At 42.5% G+C, this 14,827-nt stretch overlaps 1 protein-coding gene and 1 pseudogene across 4 annotated transcripts in view; one reads left to right on the top strand and one right to left on the bottom strand.

The window, feature by feature from the left end:
• The window catches only part of LOC102204906 (myosin-16-like), a 20,609-nt pseudogene extending 13,824 nt beyond the window's left edge, over positions 1-6,785 (top strand).
• A 2,439-nt stretch (positions 6,786-9,224) lies between these two features.
• The window catches only part of wipi2 (WD repeat domain, phosphoinositide interacting 2), an 8,648-nt gene continuing 3,045 nt past the window's right edge, over positions 9,225-14,827 (bottom strand). For 2 of the 4 annotated variants that reach the window (XM_005743471.2, XM_013913447.1), the window contains 10 exons: positions 13,636-13,805; positions 13,426-13,522; positions 12,683-12,780; positions 11,465-11,557; positions 11,241-11,311; positions 11,018-11,131; positions 10,748-10,912; positions 9,951-10,058; positions 9,764-9,861; positions 9,225-9,529 (listed from right to left, as the gene is read on the bottom strand). In XM_005743471.2, coding sequence (XP_005743528.1) covers positions 9,417-9,529; positions 9,764-9,861; positions 9,951-10,058; positions 10,748-10,912; positions 11,018-11,131; positions 11,241-11,311; positions 11,465-11,557; positions 12,683-12,780; positions 13,426-13,522; positions 13,636-13,805 — 1,127 coding nt within the window. In that variant the 3' untranslated portion in view covers positions 9,225-9,416. The remainder of the gene's footprint in view (positions 9,530-9,763; positions 9,862-9,950; positions 10,059-10,747; positions 10,913-11,017; positions 11,132-11,240; positions 11,312-11,464; positions 11,558-12,682; positions 12,781-13,425; positions 13,523-13,635; positions 13,806-14,827) is intronic. The other 2 variants (XM_005743472.2, XM_005743473.2) reach the window with 1 other exon arrangement.

Genomic DNA, 14,827 nt, shown 5'->3' with positions numbered 1-14,827 from the left:
AGCTCCTTCTTCAGGTCCATTTTTCTGAGGATTCTCAGAAAGTGGAGACGCTGTTGGGCCTTCTTTAAGACCGCAGAGGTGTTAGAGCGCCATTGGAGGTATATAAAGCGCCTTGTGGTGAAAGTTGTTGTGATTTAGCACTATATGAATAAAATAAAGCAATCATTTGAGTGTGATCATATTTTTTGTTACTCTTTTCCCTCTCTGGTCTTCTCTGTACTATGTCCAGGTACTATATCCTCAACACCCACATCATCCTCAAGGGACTTGCTGACAACAAGAAGGCCTCTGAGCTCATCCTAAATTCCATCGGCCTAGATAACATGGAGCCACTCCAAGGTACACCACTATTACAAAGACCCAGAAGAATGAATGCTACAATATTCCTTCGCTTCAATAAAATCATACATTGTCTAAATTTTCTTATGATTTAAATCTTCAAAAAGTACAAGTGATGATTATGACTGTTAAATACTATCGACTATTGGCATCTGGTACAGATATAGTATAGTATATAATATTGTAGTTCTAGTATAATACTGTCTGTAATATGTTCAAAGCTGTTTATCTAAAGACTGACCATACGTCTTCTTTTTTTCTATCATTTCCTTTTTTCTTTGTCTTTCTTTTTTCCATCTTTTGCTAGTCCGTGTTTTCCTCCCATCCTGCCAGGATTCTTTTTCCATGCGGGCATCCTGGCAAAGCTGGAGGACATGCGTGATGAGCGGCTGGCAACGATCATAACCATGCTGCAGGCTCAGCTTAGAGGATTTCTGATGAGGATTGAGTTTAAGAAGATGCTGACCCTCAGTGTGTGGATCTGTTTGTATATGCATGCATGCACAGTACTGTAGTCGTTTTGGTTGTTCTTTCTGCATTTATGTGGCGCGTGTTATGTAGAATTGCACTGATGGGTATCCAGCACAATGTGAGGAAGTTCCTCCAGTTACGCTGCTGGGGTTAGTGGAAACTCTACACTAAGGTCAAATTTTGAAATTACTCCTCTTGACAAATGATTAATTATCATCATCATATTTTCATCATCATATTTCTTGCTTTGTGCCGACAGGTGAAGCCCCTGCTGATGGTCAGATGTCAGGAAGAGACCTTCAAAGCTAAGGAGGAGCTGAGGGTGGCAGTGGAGAAGGTGAAGGGACTGGAGAGCTAGATTAAAGATCTGGAAAGAAAGCTTGTCACTCTGTCACAAGAGAAGAATGACCTTGCCCTGTCATTGGCTGCAGTAAGTAGATCATTATGTCTACACACAGCACTGCTGAGCAGATGTTTCTGTGCATTTATGCTATATTTAGAGTCCTGCAAATTAAATTCCTGTAGTATATTGGAAATCTTTTTTCTGCAAAGTAGCACAGTAAAACAACCAATACAATAAAAGGCTGATGCCTTTGTTGTTTCTTTAGTGTAAAGGATGCTTATGAGCCGCCAATGTTTGTGCTTCCCATGTGTTACCGTTACATCAGGATAATACATATTATACATCTTTAAATCGCTTTGTTTCTCTTGTGCCTTTGTCTCTCTGCAGGAGCAGGACACAGTGGGTGATGCAGAGGAGCGCTGCACACGGCTGATGCACCAGAAGGTCCAGCTGGAGGAGACTGTGCAGGTAATTTGCAATACAGGATCTGTACTGTGTTACAGACGTCTTTAGCATCTACCAGTAGAGCTCAGTGGAGGCCATTTGGTATAATCTGCAGTAATACAGCAGCAAACAGGATAAAGGGGATTTTTTTTGTCAGTAATAATAACTTGGATCGCCAGTATATGTGAATATAAATGGAGTAAAATTTAATGTTGGGATAACTAGCAAAATGGCCTTGTGTATGTTTAGCACATACACAAGGTCGAATACTCATTAAATGAGGTCATTATTATTTAGAGCTTTTCATTTCTTGGAATCCACAAAAAGTCTTTTTTTTTCTTTTTCTTTTTCTTTTTCTTTTTTACAAACAATTGTGAGTTTAGGATCTAAATGAGCGCCTGGAGGAAGAAGAAAGCAACACAGCGTCTCTTCACAACCAGAGAAGGCAGCTGGAGGGGAAACTGCATAAGCTGAGGAGAGACCTGGACTCCCTGGAGTCTACACTGGCCAAGGCTGAGAAGGAGAAACAGGTTAAGGGCACAGGGAACAGGAGTGTAGCAGCTGATGAGATGTAGCTCATTTGCATTTTCTGTGCCTGCAGACATTTGGACAAATAACCACAAAACCAGGAGATTTGATGCAGAATTTGAAGGTTATGACTAAATGCTGGTGACCTGTCCAGAGTGTACCCTGCCACTTGACGAATGGGAACTGGCATATGAAAAGTGAGAGAGGGGACAAGAGTGCTCTCTCACACACACACACACACACACACACACACACACACACACACACACACACACACACACACACACACACGCAGATTTACATTTATTTCCTGGACACTTGCACTTGATAAACAAAACTTTCTTCCTTGAAAGCCTAACCTAAAAGTAAACTAAAATTTGTCTTCATCTCAAAATATAAAGCCCGACATTATAGATACATGCTTTTTGTCTCATCATATTGACCTCATCTGTAAGTATAACATAGAAGAAGATAAAGGTTTACACCATTTCTACATATATTTGTGTATGTTCCTGTTATCTACAAACTGTCAGTGGAAATGGACCCTCTTTCATGTTCTGCTGTGTCCATTTGTTGTGTGTTTAAAGGAGAGACTTTGAAATTATCAACACGAACTATAAGGAGGAGGATGAGCAAGCTCTCAGCACCACGCTCACCCAGAAACTCAAAGAACACCAGGTTGGTGAAACTACAATAGCTTTTTATTTTCACTATATTCTTAATAAGGGTTATTTGAAACTGTTCCTTCTTCTGTCAGGGCTAACAGGGTGTCAGAAGCACCGTACAAGATGCACACTTTAGCAGTTGTAGATGCTATTTATGCAAAACCTGAACTACAATTGTAAATTATTTTTAGCAGCACAGATGGCTGTACTAGTTGGTCTACTGTTTATACAGAAAGTTCCAACACTCTGAGTCTGGTGGTCATCTGACCTCTCTGACGGCATCATCATGAAGCTTAAATTTCTATTCATCCATTGATTGATTGATTGAATCTTTATTTTGAACATGTTGAAAAAGTACAACAAAATAGAATTAAAAGAGACAAATGAACAAAGCAAAACAAAAGGAAAACGAGCAACCACAACTCCAAATAAAGTTCATGTTCAAAAAGGAGCAGGAAGAAGCATAAGCTTATTTAATCCCACCCCTTTTCCACTATATAGTATATAGACTACAAAAATACCTCCTTGCAATTACATTATATGTCATGTGTAAATTTCTTTTTTTTTTTTTAATATATACATATATGTTTCTGTCTATCCATACATACGTATATACACATACGCACATATACACATTTTCACCTCAAGGATACACAACCTACAAAAATATATATATACCCATACCAACATACCCGTGCACCCGCACACACATGAAAATATTAGATAAGAACACCCTATCAAATCTCTACCTTTCCCTGTACCCTGTAAAAACCATATCCTTAAACCGCTTTTTAAACTGCGCCATGCTTGGACATTGCTTCATATCTTTACTTAGTCTGTTCCACAGCTTCACTCCACACACACAGCTTCACTCCACACACAGAGATACAAAAACTTTTTAATGTTGTACGGATACGAGGATGTTTTAAATTTAATTCCCCCCTCAAATTGTATCCCCGTTCCCTTTTAGAAAACATTAAATCTTACCAACAGTTGGAGGATTGTTCATTTTCTTTTGGCTGCTCCAGTTAGGGTGAGCCATACATCATCTGCCTCCGTCTCACCCCATCCCTAGCATCCTCATCTGTTACGCATATCCACTATCTGTCCTCTGCACATGTCCAAACCTTCTTCTAAACCTCAACCGGAGCCGTCTCTCTGATGTATCCTGTCCATCCTGGTCACTCCCAAAAGAATCATAGCATCTTCACGCTACAGGATGAATTCTAATAAATACACTGATAAAAGTGAACTTTTATTGGAAGTGAAGAGAAAAAAAGATTAAAGCTTGGTGAAAGCAAATGAAAGCTAACCGGACGGCTAAAATGACAATGATGGGAGCAAAGAAGCATTGCAATGTGAAAATTTGGAAATAGGAAAGTGAGAAGCAAAAGAGGATAAAGAGCAGTGATGATTAATAGTCTGGCTTTAAAGACGCAAGGTTTTTGCTGTGAGTGCTTATGCACGCGTTGATTCGTTTTCTATCCTCTTTCAGGGACGCATCGAGGAGCTGGAGGAGGAGCTGGAAGCTGAACGAGCCATGAGAGCCAAGGCACACGGACAGCTTGTATCACAGCTTTACCTAGCAGTTTCATCTTTGAGAGTCTATTTCAGTCCAAACGTGATACATACCTGACCACTACGCATATGAATTCAAGTAAAAATACGCAGACATGTGACATTATGCTACAGCTAGAGAGTCAAGTTGTTTTCCTGTTAGGTAGAGAAGCAGAGAGCAGAGCTGTCATGAGATCTGGTGGACCTCAGTGACAGACCGGAAGAAGCGGGAGATCTCAACGTCACCGTGAAAGCTGCTCAGAAAGCAAAGCTAGATCTTTAGACTCTTGTGTGCTTAACTCTTTCAAAATAAAACAGCCACAAACATAGACGCTCAGCCACTCTTATAGATGAACTCTGAGGCCCACAAAGTGGAGGACAGCGTGTCGGAGGCAAACGCTCACCTGGCTGAGATGGAGCGCACTCAGACAGAGCTCAGTGCTGGCAAAATCCATCTGACTGGTGAGAATGCGGATGCATGCGTTACTGTTCCTTGTTGAGCTGGATGCATCATGCATTTGCCTCTCCACCTCTCCATCCAGACTACCTATCCACAGGCTCATAACTCAGCCTGGTGAATGCCCTGCATGATCTCTTGCAGTTAAAGGAGCAGCTGGATGAGGAGTTAGAATCCCGTGGGGAGATCCAGCGTCTTGTGTCCAAGCTCACTGCTGACGTCACCACATGGAGGAGCAAGTATGAGACGCCATACGCCGCACCGAGGAGCTGGAGGAGACCAAGTAGGTTCAAAAGAATTTAAAAAAAAGAGTCTTATGAATCATGACAGTGATAAAATTTTAATTTAAATTCCACTCTGGTTCTTTCCTCCCACTCTCTCCCAGGCGCAAACTTGCAGTGCATCTCCAGGAGGCTGAGGAGGCAGCAGAGGCGGCTCAGGCCAGAGCTGCCAGCCTGGAAAAGGTCAAGCAGAGGTTGCAGGGAGAGATGGAGGACTTCACTATAGACCTAGAGAAGGTACACATGCACAAAAACAAAATCTCAATGTGTACAGGACACAGAAGCACCAGAGGCTATTACACGGCAGAGGTCATGCACATGAGGTTAGTTGCTAACAAACAAATCCAGCAGAGAGCAGTCAAGAGGCAAAATTCCAATAAACAAGCAAAGTGTTTTCAACAGCACTGGAAACAAGAGCAATGCTGGAACGTCTGATTATTCAAAGCTATTACTTAGAAACTTAGTTACCCAACTAATTTCTGATCCAGTTATCCTCACCTTTTGTGTGGATAATGCACTTCTTTATTATATTAATGCTTTCTGTAATGATATATCAGCAACAATTAATAATAATAATGAATCTAACTAACTGAGTTTGCTATGTCTGCCTTTGTGTAAGCAGTCCAATGAGGCAGCTCTGGATAAGAAGCCGGGAGTTTTCCATAAGATGGCAGCCGAGTGGAGCCAGAAGGATGAGGAGCTGCAACTGGAACTGGAGAACAGCCAGATGGAGAGCCGCTCCTACATGATGGAGATCTACATGCTGGAGACGGAAAGCCAGGATCACTTGATGACTGTCTGCAAGGAGAACAAAACCCTCTCAGGTGCTTTCTAACTTGTCCATTACAGCTGATCATAACTTGCAAGCATTTGAAGAAAGGAAAATATGATTCTCAGTGTTAACTGTTGTGTTTTTATTTCTGTGCCATTGCGTTTCAGAGGAGATCAAGGAGTTGACTGTCAGCTTGGGGAAGGAGGCCGCAGCGTCCACAAGCCAAGAAGAATGTGGAGGTGGAGAAAGAGGAGCTGCAGATGACTCTGGAGGAGGCTGAAGCTTCACTGGAAGTTGAGGATGTGCCTTATTTTCCCAGTGTTTTAAAAAATATTATGATGTTATTTAGAAAGGTTTAAGATTTGACATGTGACATGAGTGAAAGAAAGCAGACACAGTGTGTGTGTGTGTGTGTTTCCAGGTGGAAGAAGGTTGGTGCTGGAGCTGGCAGCTAATTTGTGTGTTTCTGTAAGAATAGCAGGCCAACAGCAGCCTGTTTAAATACATGAAGACCGTCCATGACCTGGACGATGCTGAGGAACGGGCTGAAATGGCAGAGATGACCCTGACAGGAAGTGGTGAACAAGGTCTTAAACTATCAAGAGTCTTTAACATCACTGATAGTCATAATCAGTGTAGTCTTAGGAAATAGCCTGCATGCTGTTGATGTTTTTGCTGATGTGCCGTAAATGTACTGTATGTGTTTTTGTGGAACATCGGGTTTGGGGCTTTGGTTGTTGCTCTTAAAGTTTTGCAAAACTTTTAGATCCTGTATTGTCGATTAACATAGCAGAAAAATGTTTGAAATGTTTTTCTGTACATGTGGAATGTGATTTATATCATCTCAGCGTTGGTGCATAAGCCCTCTAGGAAGGAGTGGCTAAAGCTGTGGTCTCAAGTCAAGGATAGAGTCCACCCTCGCGTGTGAGTGTGTGTGACCTGCTGCAAAGTTCAATAAGCTGCAATGAAGCAAGTTCTTGAGCACATTATTACTCTAGTAGCAGAAAATTTGTATCTTATTGTATTTATTTATTTTTTCCTTGTAGGTGATTCAGATTTGGTCGACTTTCCTTTAAAGTGGTAGCGTTTAAAGTGTCTACAAAAGATTCTGACAAATGGCTCCTTCACGTCCTGAAATGTTACATGAAATGTGTAATTCAGTTCAATTTCATTTCTATAGTACCAAATCAAAACAACAGGTGCCTACGATAATACAGAGAAAAATGAGGTTTTGGAGCATTTGTTCATGCACAGCTCTCTGAAGATCTCACCATAACATTTCGATCAGGTTGAGGTCTGGACTTTCACTGGACCATTGCAGCACCATCCTGTTGTAGATTTGCTGCTGTTCTTCAGCTCATCGTCCCACTGCATAATATTAAATCTGGACTACTTTGAAGTTCAAGTTTGTGGCATTGTATTAACACACAGTGCCAAAAAATTCTCCTTTTATAGGTGCTCACACTTGCCGATGATCAGTTAATGAAGTGCATTTGATTTTCAGCACCTGGCTGCTATGTCATGTGGAAAAAGTAAGGGTGTAAGTATTGCTTTTGTACTGTCAGGATAACTTTGACATTATGGCTCTTGGCATTACCCCCCTCCCCAAAAAAAGAAAAGGAAAAAAAGCATATTCTGACTGAGGCAGTTGGAAAGGGGAACCCACATCACATATGAGCAACATGGGGTACTATAAAAAACAAAGCCACATGTGGTTGTGCAATGGAAAGCTAAAAATTATTTTTCACCTACACGGGCAGGGCTCGAGTCCCACATGAAGTCAGCACTGACATGTACAGAGCATGCGCACATCCCCATGCTCTTTTAGTAGGAAGGGCATTAAACTGAGATGGGAGGCAGGTCTATTTTTTAGATGCGATGTTATGTTACAGCACACTGCTCTCACTCGGGCGTTCTGGTCTGTGGGTCAAAGGTTTCTGCTTAGCAGGAGTCATTCTTTCACATACATATTATAGTAATATTACAGTGTGGCATAGAGGATGTCTGAAATTATGTGGTAACACCTAAAAGTATAAAATTCCGATGCTTAAAAACAAATAAAATAAAAACTGGATTTTACCTGACTTCTATTGCTCCAGTAGCTGTGATGCTGGGTAACACATCCTCCCATTCAGTTGGCCTAAGATGCTCTTTATAATGAATGCAAGATGCCAGTGCAACAAGAACAAAAGGCACTTAACTTCATACATCAACATGAATTTATTTTAGTTTCAGATGAACGTTTCACATTTTATACAAAATCATTAGAAAATGCCTGACACTCCAAACTCCCACATCTAATCCTTACTTGGTGGCTTCACACACTGAAAAGGATTATTTGGGGAATCATGCAGCATCCCGGCCCAGATGATGAGGCTCAGCCCGACCTCCAGATCACAATCGAATGACGATGCTCAGCTTGCTCGTTGGCCAAACACTCACTATCCCTGCGTGACACAGTGATATCTCGCCACATCTAATAATGTACAGAGTAAGATACAGTAGGATGAGTTGTTAAGAGGAGACCGGAGAGCTTCCTGCCTTTCTCCGTCGATCATCACCAACCACCGCTTAGATGTATGGACACAGTACCACATCAACAACACCATGCATGTTTTCATACGCATGACACATCATTGGTTATGATTAGCTATGTAGTTTAAAAAAAACCCAAGATTGATAGTTTAAAAATTAACCAATGACTGCAGGCCTGAGGACAGGGAGAGGGCAGGAGAAGGTCCACTGAGCCTCTTGTTTGGATGAGGTAAAGTGAGCAGGGGCAGGTGTATAAGCTCATGACTAGATGGTTTGCTAATGTACATGCCCGAGCACACACACACACGCACGCACGCAAGCAAACAAACAAACACATATTTGTCAACACCTCTGCCTCATGCCAAAAACCTTAGACTGATGCCCCGCCCTCTGCAGGACAGTGCACAAGAAAGTGTGTGTGTGTGTGAGAGAGAGAGAGAGAGAGGGGAAGGGGTCAGAAAAGATAGCACACACCCTCAATTAAGATTGAACAAATGAAAGAAGATTTTATTCAGCCAATGAAAAGAGGTCGCCCCTCTCAAACACAAAAAAGCCATCACAGCAAGGGCAGAGAGGCACTTACACAATCGGTTTCTACTCACACACACAGGCTCGCTGTGTGTGTGAGAGTGTCTTTAACAGCGACACAGCTACATTTTTTATTTTTTTAAATGACACTCACACTCTCAGATACTCATTTTCACACTTAAGCTTTTGGCACATGTACATGCAAAGCTTCAGTTTGGCCTGCTCAGGCTAAACTGAGGGAAAAGGGAGCGCGGGAGGGAGCGCGGGAGGGAGCGCGGGAGGGGGGGGAGGGGGAGAAAAAAAAGACGACGTGTATGTGAACGGACGGATGCATGAACAAACTGGCGGACAGGCTCTTGAACACTTTAAAAGAAAAACAAAGACACTCCCCCCTCCCCGCCTCTATCTTTGATCCTGTCCACGCCCCTTTTGGGGTCACGTGTCTCTAGCAGCACCAGAGGAGCCCTCTGATCGGTGGGTACAGCCATCAGTCCAGTCACTCGGTCTCGAGGATGAGCGGCGGTTGCTCGTTGTCTTCCTCTAAGCGTAGGTCGCTGAGGTCGTCGTCAAGCCCCACCCCTCCCACAGCGCCCTGCTCTTCACAGTAACCTAGGAAAGAAGAGTTCACAAGTCAAACATTGATGAGATTTCTTCTGATTGGATCACTTCCAAACTTGTCCCGCCTTTCTGCACAACTTAATTACAGATAGTCGCTCCAGAACAGCCATCTTTACAAAATAGAAAAAAGTTTATTCGTTTTTATTATTAGTTTTTATTTACCTATTGCCTTTTTTTCCCCAATCAGAAAAAAAGAAAGAAAGATATCAATACTGTGTCACCTACCCTTTGAGACAGCAGCACTGTAGGTCTGGGCCACAAGTGGGCGATCATGTGACCCCTGCTCAAGGATCTCATTGGGGGGCTCGGTACTCCCGTCTAACCTGAAGCCAAAGACTGAAATCCTCAGTTTAACTCCCCAAAATTTACCTTACCAGCTAAAGCGAGCCACAATCTGCCAATGCTGTGTTACCTGTGCTGCTTCGTTAGTGTGCATTCGCCTCCCTCTTGTGGATCCAGGTTGTACATATACAGGTAGCCATCAGCCGCTGCTACAAGCAACCTGGGAATCTTCTGAATCCTAATTTTTAACAATTAAAAATGGAGATTCATGAAAGATCCACAAATCCAATCCAACACGTCAATCACATTTATCCTCTTCAGCATCTTCTCTTCTTCAGCACCAGATGTGACATACCAAGCAGCTAATAAGAATCCTACAAGCTCATTAATATTTTCCAGTTTCCTATTCTTAGATTCCTCCTCTGATTCCTTGGCACACAGATGAGGAGCGGCAGAGATGACGGATGTTACATTACTCAAGTATTTGCATTATTTTAAGTGCCTGTCAGAAGCTCAGGACCTATTATGGAAATGCTACTAACTTCAGCTCTCCATACAAAGTTGTACAAAGGCAGAGTGACAGAAGCCTGCACATCCTCAGGAAAACCACCTTGTATAAACTCATTTTGATTATTATTAATATTAATTATTAATACTACTCGCTACAACTTTAAATTGAAAAAAAAAGTAGGTCAAAGGTGACCAAAGATTAAAATCAGTCAGTATTTTAAAACTTCCTACAATCAAAGTGCAACGTAAATAAAATGTGCTAGAAATTTTGTATGACCTGTGATTGTAAATTCAGTCAACGCTACTTCACATTTTTTCCCCCCTTTTCTCTGGCGTGATAAGAAGTAACAATTTCATAATGTCTCAAACGCAGTGTTGCATTTGTGCTCACTGCGAGTGTGGAAAGTGTGTACTCACACAGCTAAGGCGCAGATATTCTTATGCCCGCAAAAGGGTAGACGTACAGTGGCGAAGGCTCGCCCCTGGGTAAACATTTCCGTGACTTGGGAAGGCAGGTAGGTGGTGGACGCCATCAAGACCTTCCCCAGGTAACCTCCCCACGTGGTGGGCTCCTCGGCTGGCCTGAGCGAACACGTACAGAATGTGAGATGCATGTTTTCGTTGGAGGAAGCAGCAGCTTGATAAGTGGCTACGAAACAAGCCATCCAAAGACAGACAGCTACGTACACATACTTCTCCTTCTGTGTTTCTAATTTGAAGATGTGGACCGTCTCTGTGTTGCTGGAGGCAGAAAGGTACAGGCTGTCCATACTGAACGCCAGCGAACAGATGCTCACGCACCTGAGAAGACAAGCACGGCAACACACGTGCACAGAGGAGATGGTAAACGCGTACAAAAGCGTGCACAGATGTTACGAAGAATCAAAACTGCAGTGCATGAGCCGTCTACCTCTTGACTCCTCGTCGAAACTCAAAGAGCTTCTGTCCCTCTGGGATCGAGAAGACACGGATGACTGTACCCTGAGAGGAAGTGAAAAAAAAAAAAAGGCACAAGGTGTACAGAGTTGCAACACTATTACAGGATGCAAGAATCAAAATCTGCATTTCCTCATGTGGAAAACAAAATTAGCTGCGGAGATGACAGGGTAATGTCCTGCACAGCAGCTGAACTACCTTCTCTGATGCTGTAGCCAGCTTAGTTCCAGTAGCATCGAAAGCCAGAGCCGCTAATGGGCTGTCGTGGGCTGGAATCATATTTGCTGCTCTCTGGAAAACGACACACAGATTAACTACTTTACAAACCTGCTTTCAGGCCCAGAAACACCTTCAGACAAAAACAGCCAAACGCACAATAAGCACTGCAGGAGTGCTCAGACCTTTATATAAGAGAAGCCAAACCACCAATTTACAAAACACACGGCACAACACAGGAGAACCAGCTGAAGAGGAAAAGACTCAACTCTAAGCCTGCACTTTAAAGACAAAGGTCGCTCTTTCAAAGATGCAAATGTTCACATTTTAGGCCGAGAAGATGGAAAAGTAAAGGAGGTCATCCACGTCCACTATGAAAGACCATCAATTAACCATGTTTGTGATTCCGGTCAGACACAGGGGCCATGCAGTCCTTCAAGACTCCTCCATCACTGTGTGTTGCTGGAAGCGCATGAGTTAAGTATTTGCTGAATGGTGATTGGTTGACTAGATCAGGGAGCGACAGCTGAATTAACCAGCAACGCTTTTAAAAGTAATAACTACAACAACCCACCCGAGGATCGAATTTCCCAGAGGAACCCACCCGAGGGATTAATAAAGTTCTATCTAATCTAACTGTGGTTCTTCACTGCAGCTGGCTGACCGACCAATAACAGCACTGCCTCCATCTGACAACAGAGCTCTCTGCAGGCAGACGGCTCTGTGCCCCGACTAGAGCGACTACATCTGCTGTTACAGGCTGTTCAACCCCCGCTCGCACTCACACTGTGCCTCAGGAGACCTCAGCAGCCACACAATGGTTGGGCGGGGCAGTGGCTGACGGAGGTTTCACACTTCGGTGATGGTAATGACCCAGTCTTTTTTCACAACTTGGCTGATGATTAACAACAACCCTTAGTGGAAAACCCCCACTAGGTGTTAAACACCTCTCAGCCCAAGTAGTTTTAAAACTGAAGAAGCCTCTTTGATGAACCTAAAGAAATCCAGCTGATTTCTTTTCAAGCACTCAAAGCTACCATGACCTGGACGACTGAGTATCTACGCAGACATTCGTCAGAAACTGAAACACTACTGTGGCACAGCAAGCGTATGCCCCGGAAAATGCTTTGTAATAAATCCTGATGATGGCTTTATTTAAAAACAGGAGCACATAAAGTATCATTGTCTGGGTTCACCTACCAAGTTGACTGTGTCAAACACTTGGACCTCTCCTATCGTAGCACTGCCTGGGTATGCCAGGTAACAGTTATCATTGCTGATGGAAAGGGCACACAATCCTGGAGAGATACGAGCACAAAGACAAACTAATCAGTAAAAAAAAAGATGGAGAGAAAAAACAAAACGTGTCAACACAACCAACTACAACAATGGTATCGGTAACATTAAAAGAAAAGAGGAGAAGAAATGAAGTCTTAGTGTTGAGAGTGGCAGACAAAACAACGCTGTTCAAAATAAACTGAGAAAATGAAAGTGGAGACACTTCTCAGCTGATACGAGAAAGTCATATTACTGCTTTCAGTGGGCCTCGCTCATAAACCGCGTGAGCACACGTTACGCACAAATCTGAGTCGTACTCTGCAAACAAATTTTGAATAGCTACGTATGAATCTTGGGCTAACTGAACAGATGGTCCTTTCACTCCAGCTCTTTATTCTCTTTTGATTAGTTTTATTCATTCGTTTTTAAACCTATGCTACAGTCCAGATCTACATACAGTCATGGAGGCCCAAGATTTTTTCCCTTTCATTTTAAAATGAAAAACTAGATTTGTACATTTCTAAATATTCACGATGAGGCCCAATACAAGCACATACATGTAAAGTGGAAAAAAGGGTAAACTTTTATAAAAAGCACATATTACATTCACTATATTTTCCTATTTATATGATGATGATGATGACAGACTGTTTCTTCAGACTCACCTGAAGGGTTAGGCGGAGTCTCTCTAATAGTGTGCAGCACTTTCATGTCTCTGATGTTGTGAATATAGAGCGACTCTTCCAGGCACACAATCAGCCTCTGCGGAGGAACCACGCAACATCAACTTGTGTGTACTTAGCAAACAAAGTCGTCATTAGAGGGTAAATAAGCCTCTTCGTATTCATGAACACTGTAAACGACCCCTGGCCTACCTGTCTGTTGAGCTTCACAGCCAGTATAGTGTTTGAATAGGAGTAGTTGCAGATCTCAGTTCCCTTCTTGAAGTGACAGACTTTGAGCTTCCGGGGGGCCTTCAGACTAACTATAGCCACCAGGCTGCTGGAGAACAGACGCTCCACAATGCACACATCCTCAGTGTCAGCTGCAGGAGACGGACACAAAATTATTATTTCATCAGTGCTCTGACATTTTATAATCACTTATGTGATTAAAGGATTAGATCAACCTAAACAGTTTGACAATTTGGGCTTAGACATTAAAGCATCCCATAATAACTACAATACTGTAATAAATAATCAGCTGATGAGCAAAGGAATAAAGCTCCAAGCATGATAGTGCATTTGTAGCCTGCAGGTGCCATAGAGCACTGTGCAGACCCACATACCCGTTTACTGTCACCAGGGGGCAGTGTCAAAAATACAACAAAGGAAATACGTGCTACGCTGTTGTTAGCGTAGCACGTACCATCCAGAAGAAATAACTCAAAAAACTTAATCAGTGAAGTGAAACCAAATGTTAAAAACAGTAACCTATATCTGCTCCCAGTGAGTGCATTTCCCCATTCCTCTTTGTGGTGAGCTCTACCTTGTTTCCCCTTTCCTAGTTAAGCTAATTGAGCTACGCATTGTTGCTTCTTCATAGCTAAAGACTTACACCAATGTGTCTACCCTAAATCTTTATTTTTTTTGACTCTACTCGAGTTATTTTCTGTGATTCAGACTTCAAAATATACATATCCACCTATAGTGGAACAAAGAACCACAGTAGCATCACTGATAACTGAAAGAACTACTAAATGAAGTAAAGCTGAATTCATGTTTTTCTACTGCTATCATACTTAAAACTCAGCTTGGATCCTTTGTTTTAGTGATGATTAATAACATTGGTGGAATATGGGGCACAGCTGTGGAAGCGGGACATGCCACGAACAGGAGAACCACTACTTAAGGAAGCTGTCTTCTGATTGGCTGACATTTGAAAACAAAAGGTTTCAACAGCAGCCGTATGGGTTGCTGTCTCAAAGCCAGAGGAAATACAAAAGCAAGAGGGAGGGGAAAAAAAATTATTACTTGCACAGATTACTCATAGTTTTAAACTGACCATGCTGAATGTGCACCATGTAACAGTGTGTATGAAATGTGAGCAAAACATTCTGGGACTGGG

This window comes from Pundamilia nyererei, unplaced genomic scaffold (assembly GCF_000239375.1).
Source record: "Pundamilia nyererei isolate P.nyererei 1_Seehausen unplaced genomic scaffold, PunNye1.0 scaffold00132, whole genome shotgun sequence".
Taxonomy (NCBI): Eukaryota; Metazoa; Chordata; class Actinopteri; order Cichliformes; family Cichlidae; genus Pundamilia; species Pundamilia nyererei.
Note: the sequence above shows the minus strand (reverse complement) of the source record. Positions and strands in the feature narration are given on the sequence as shown.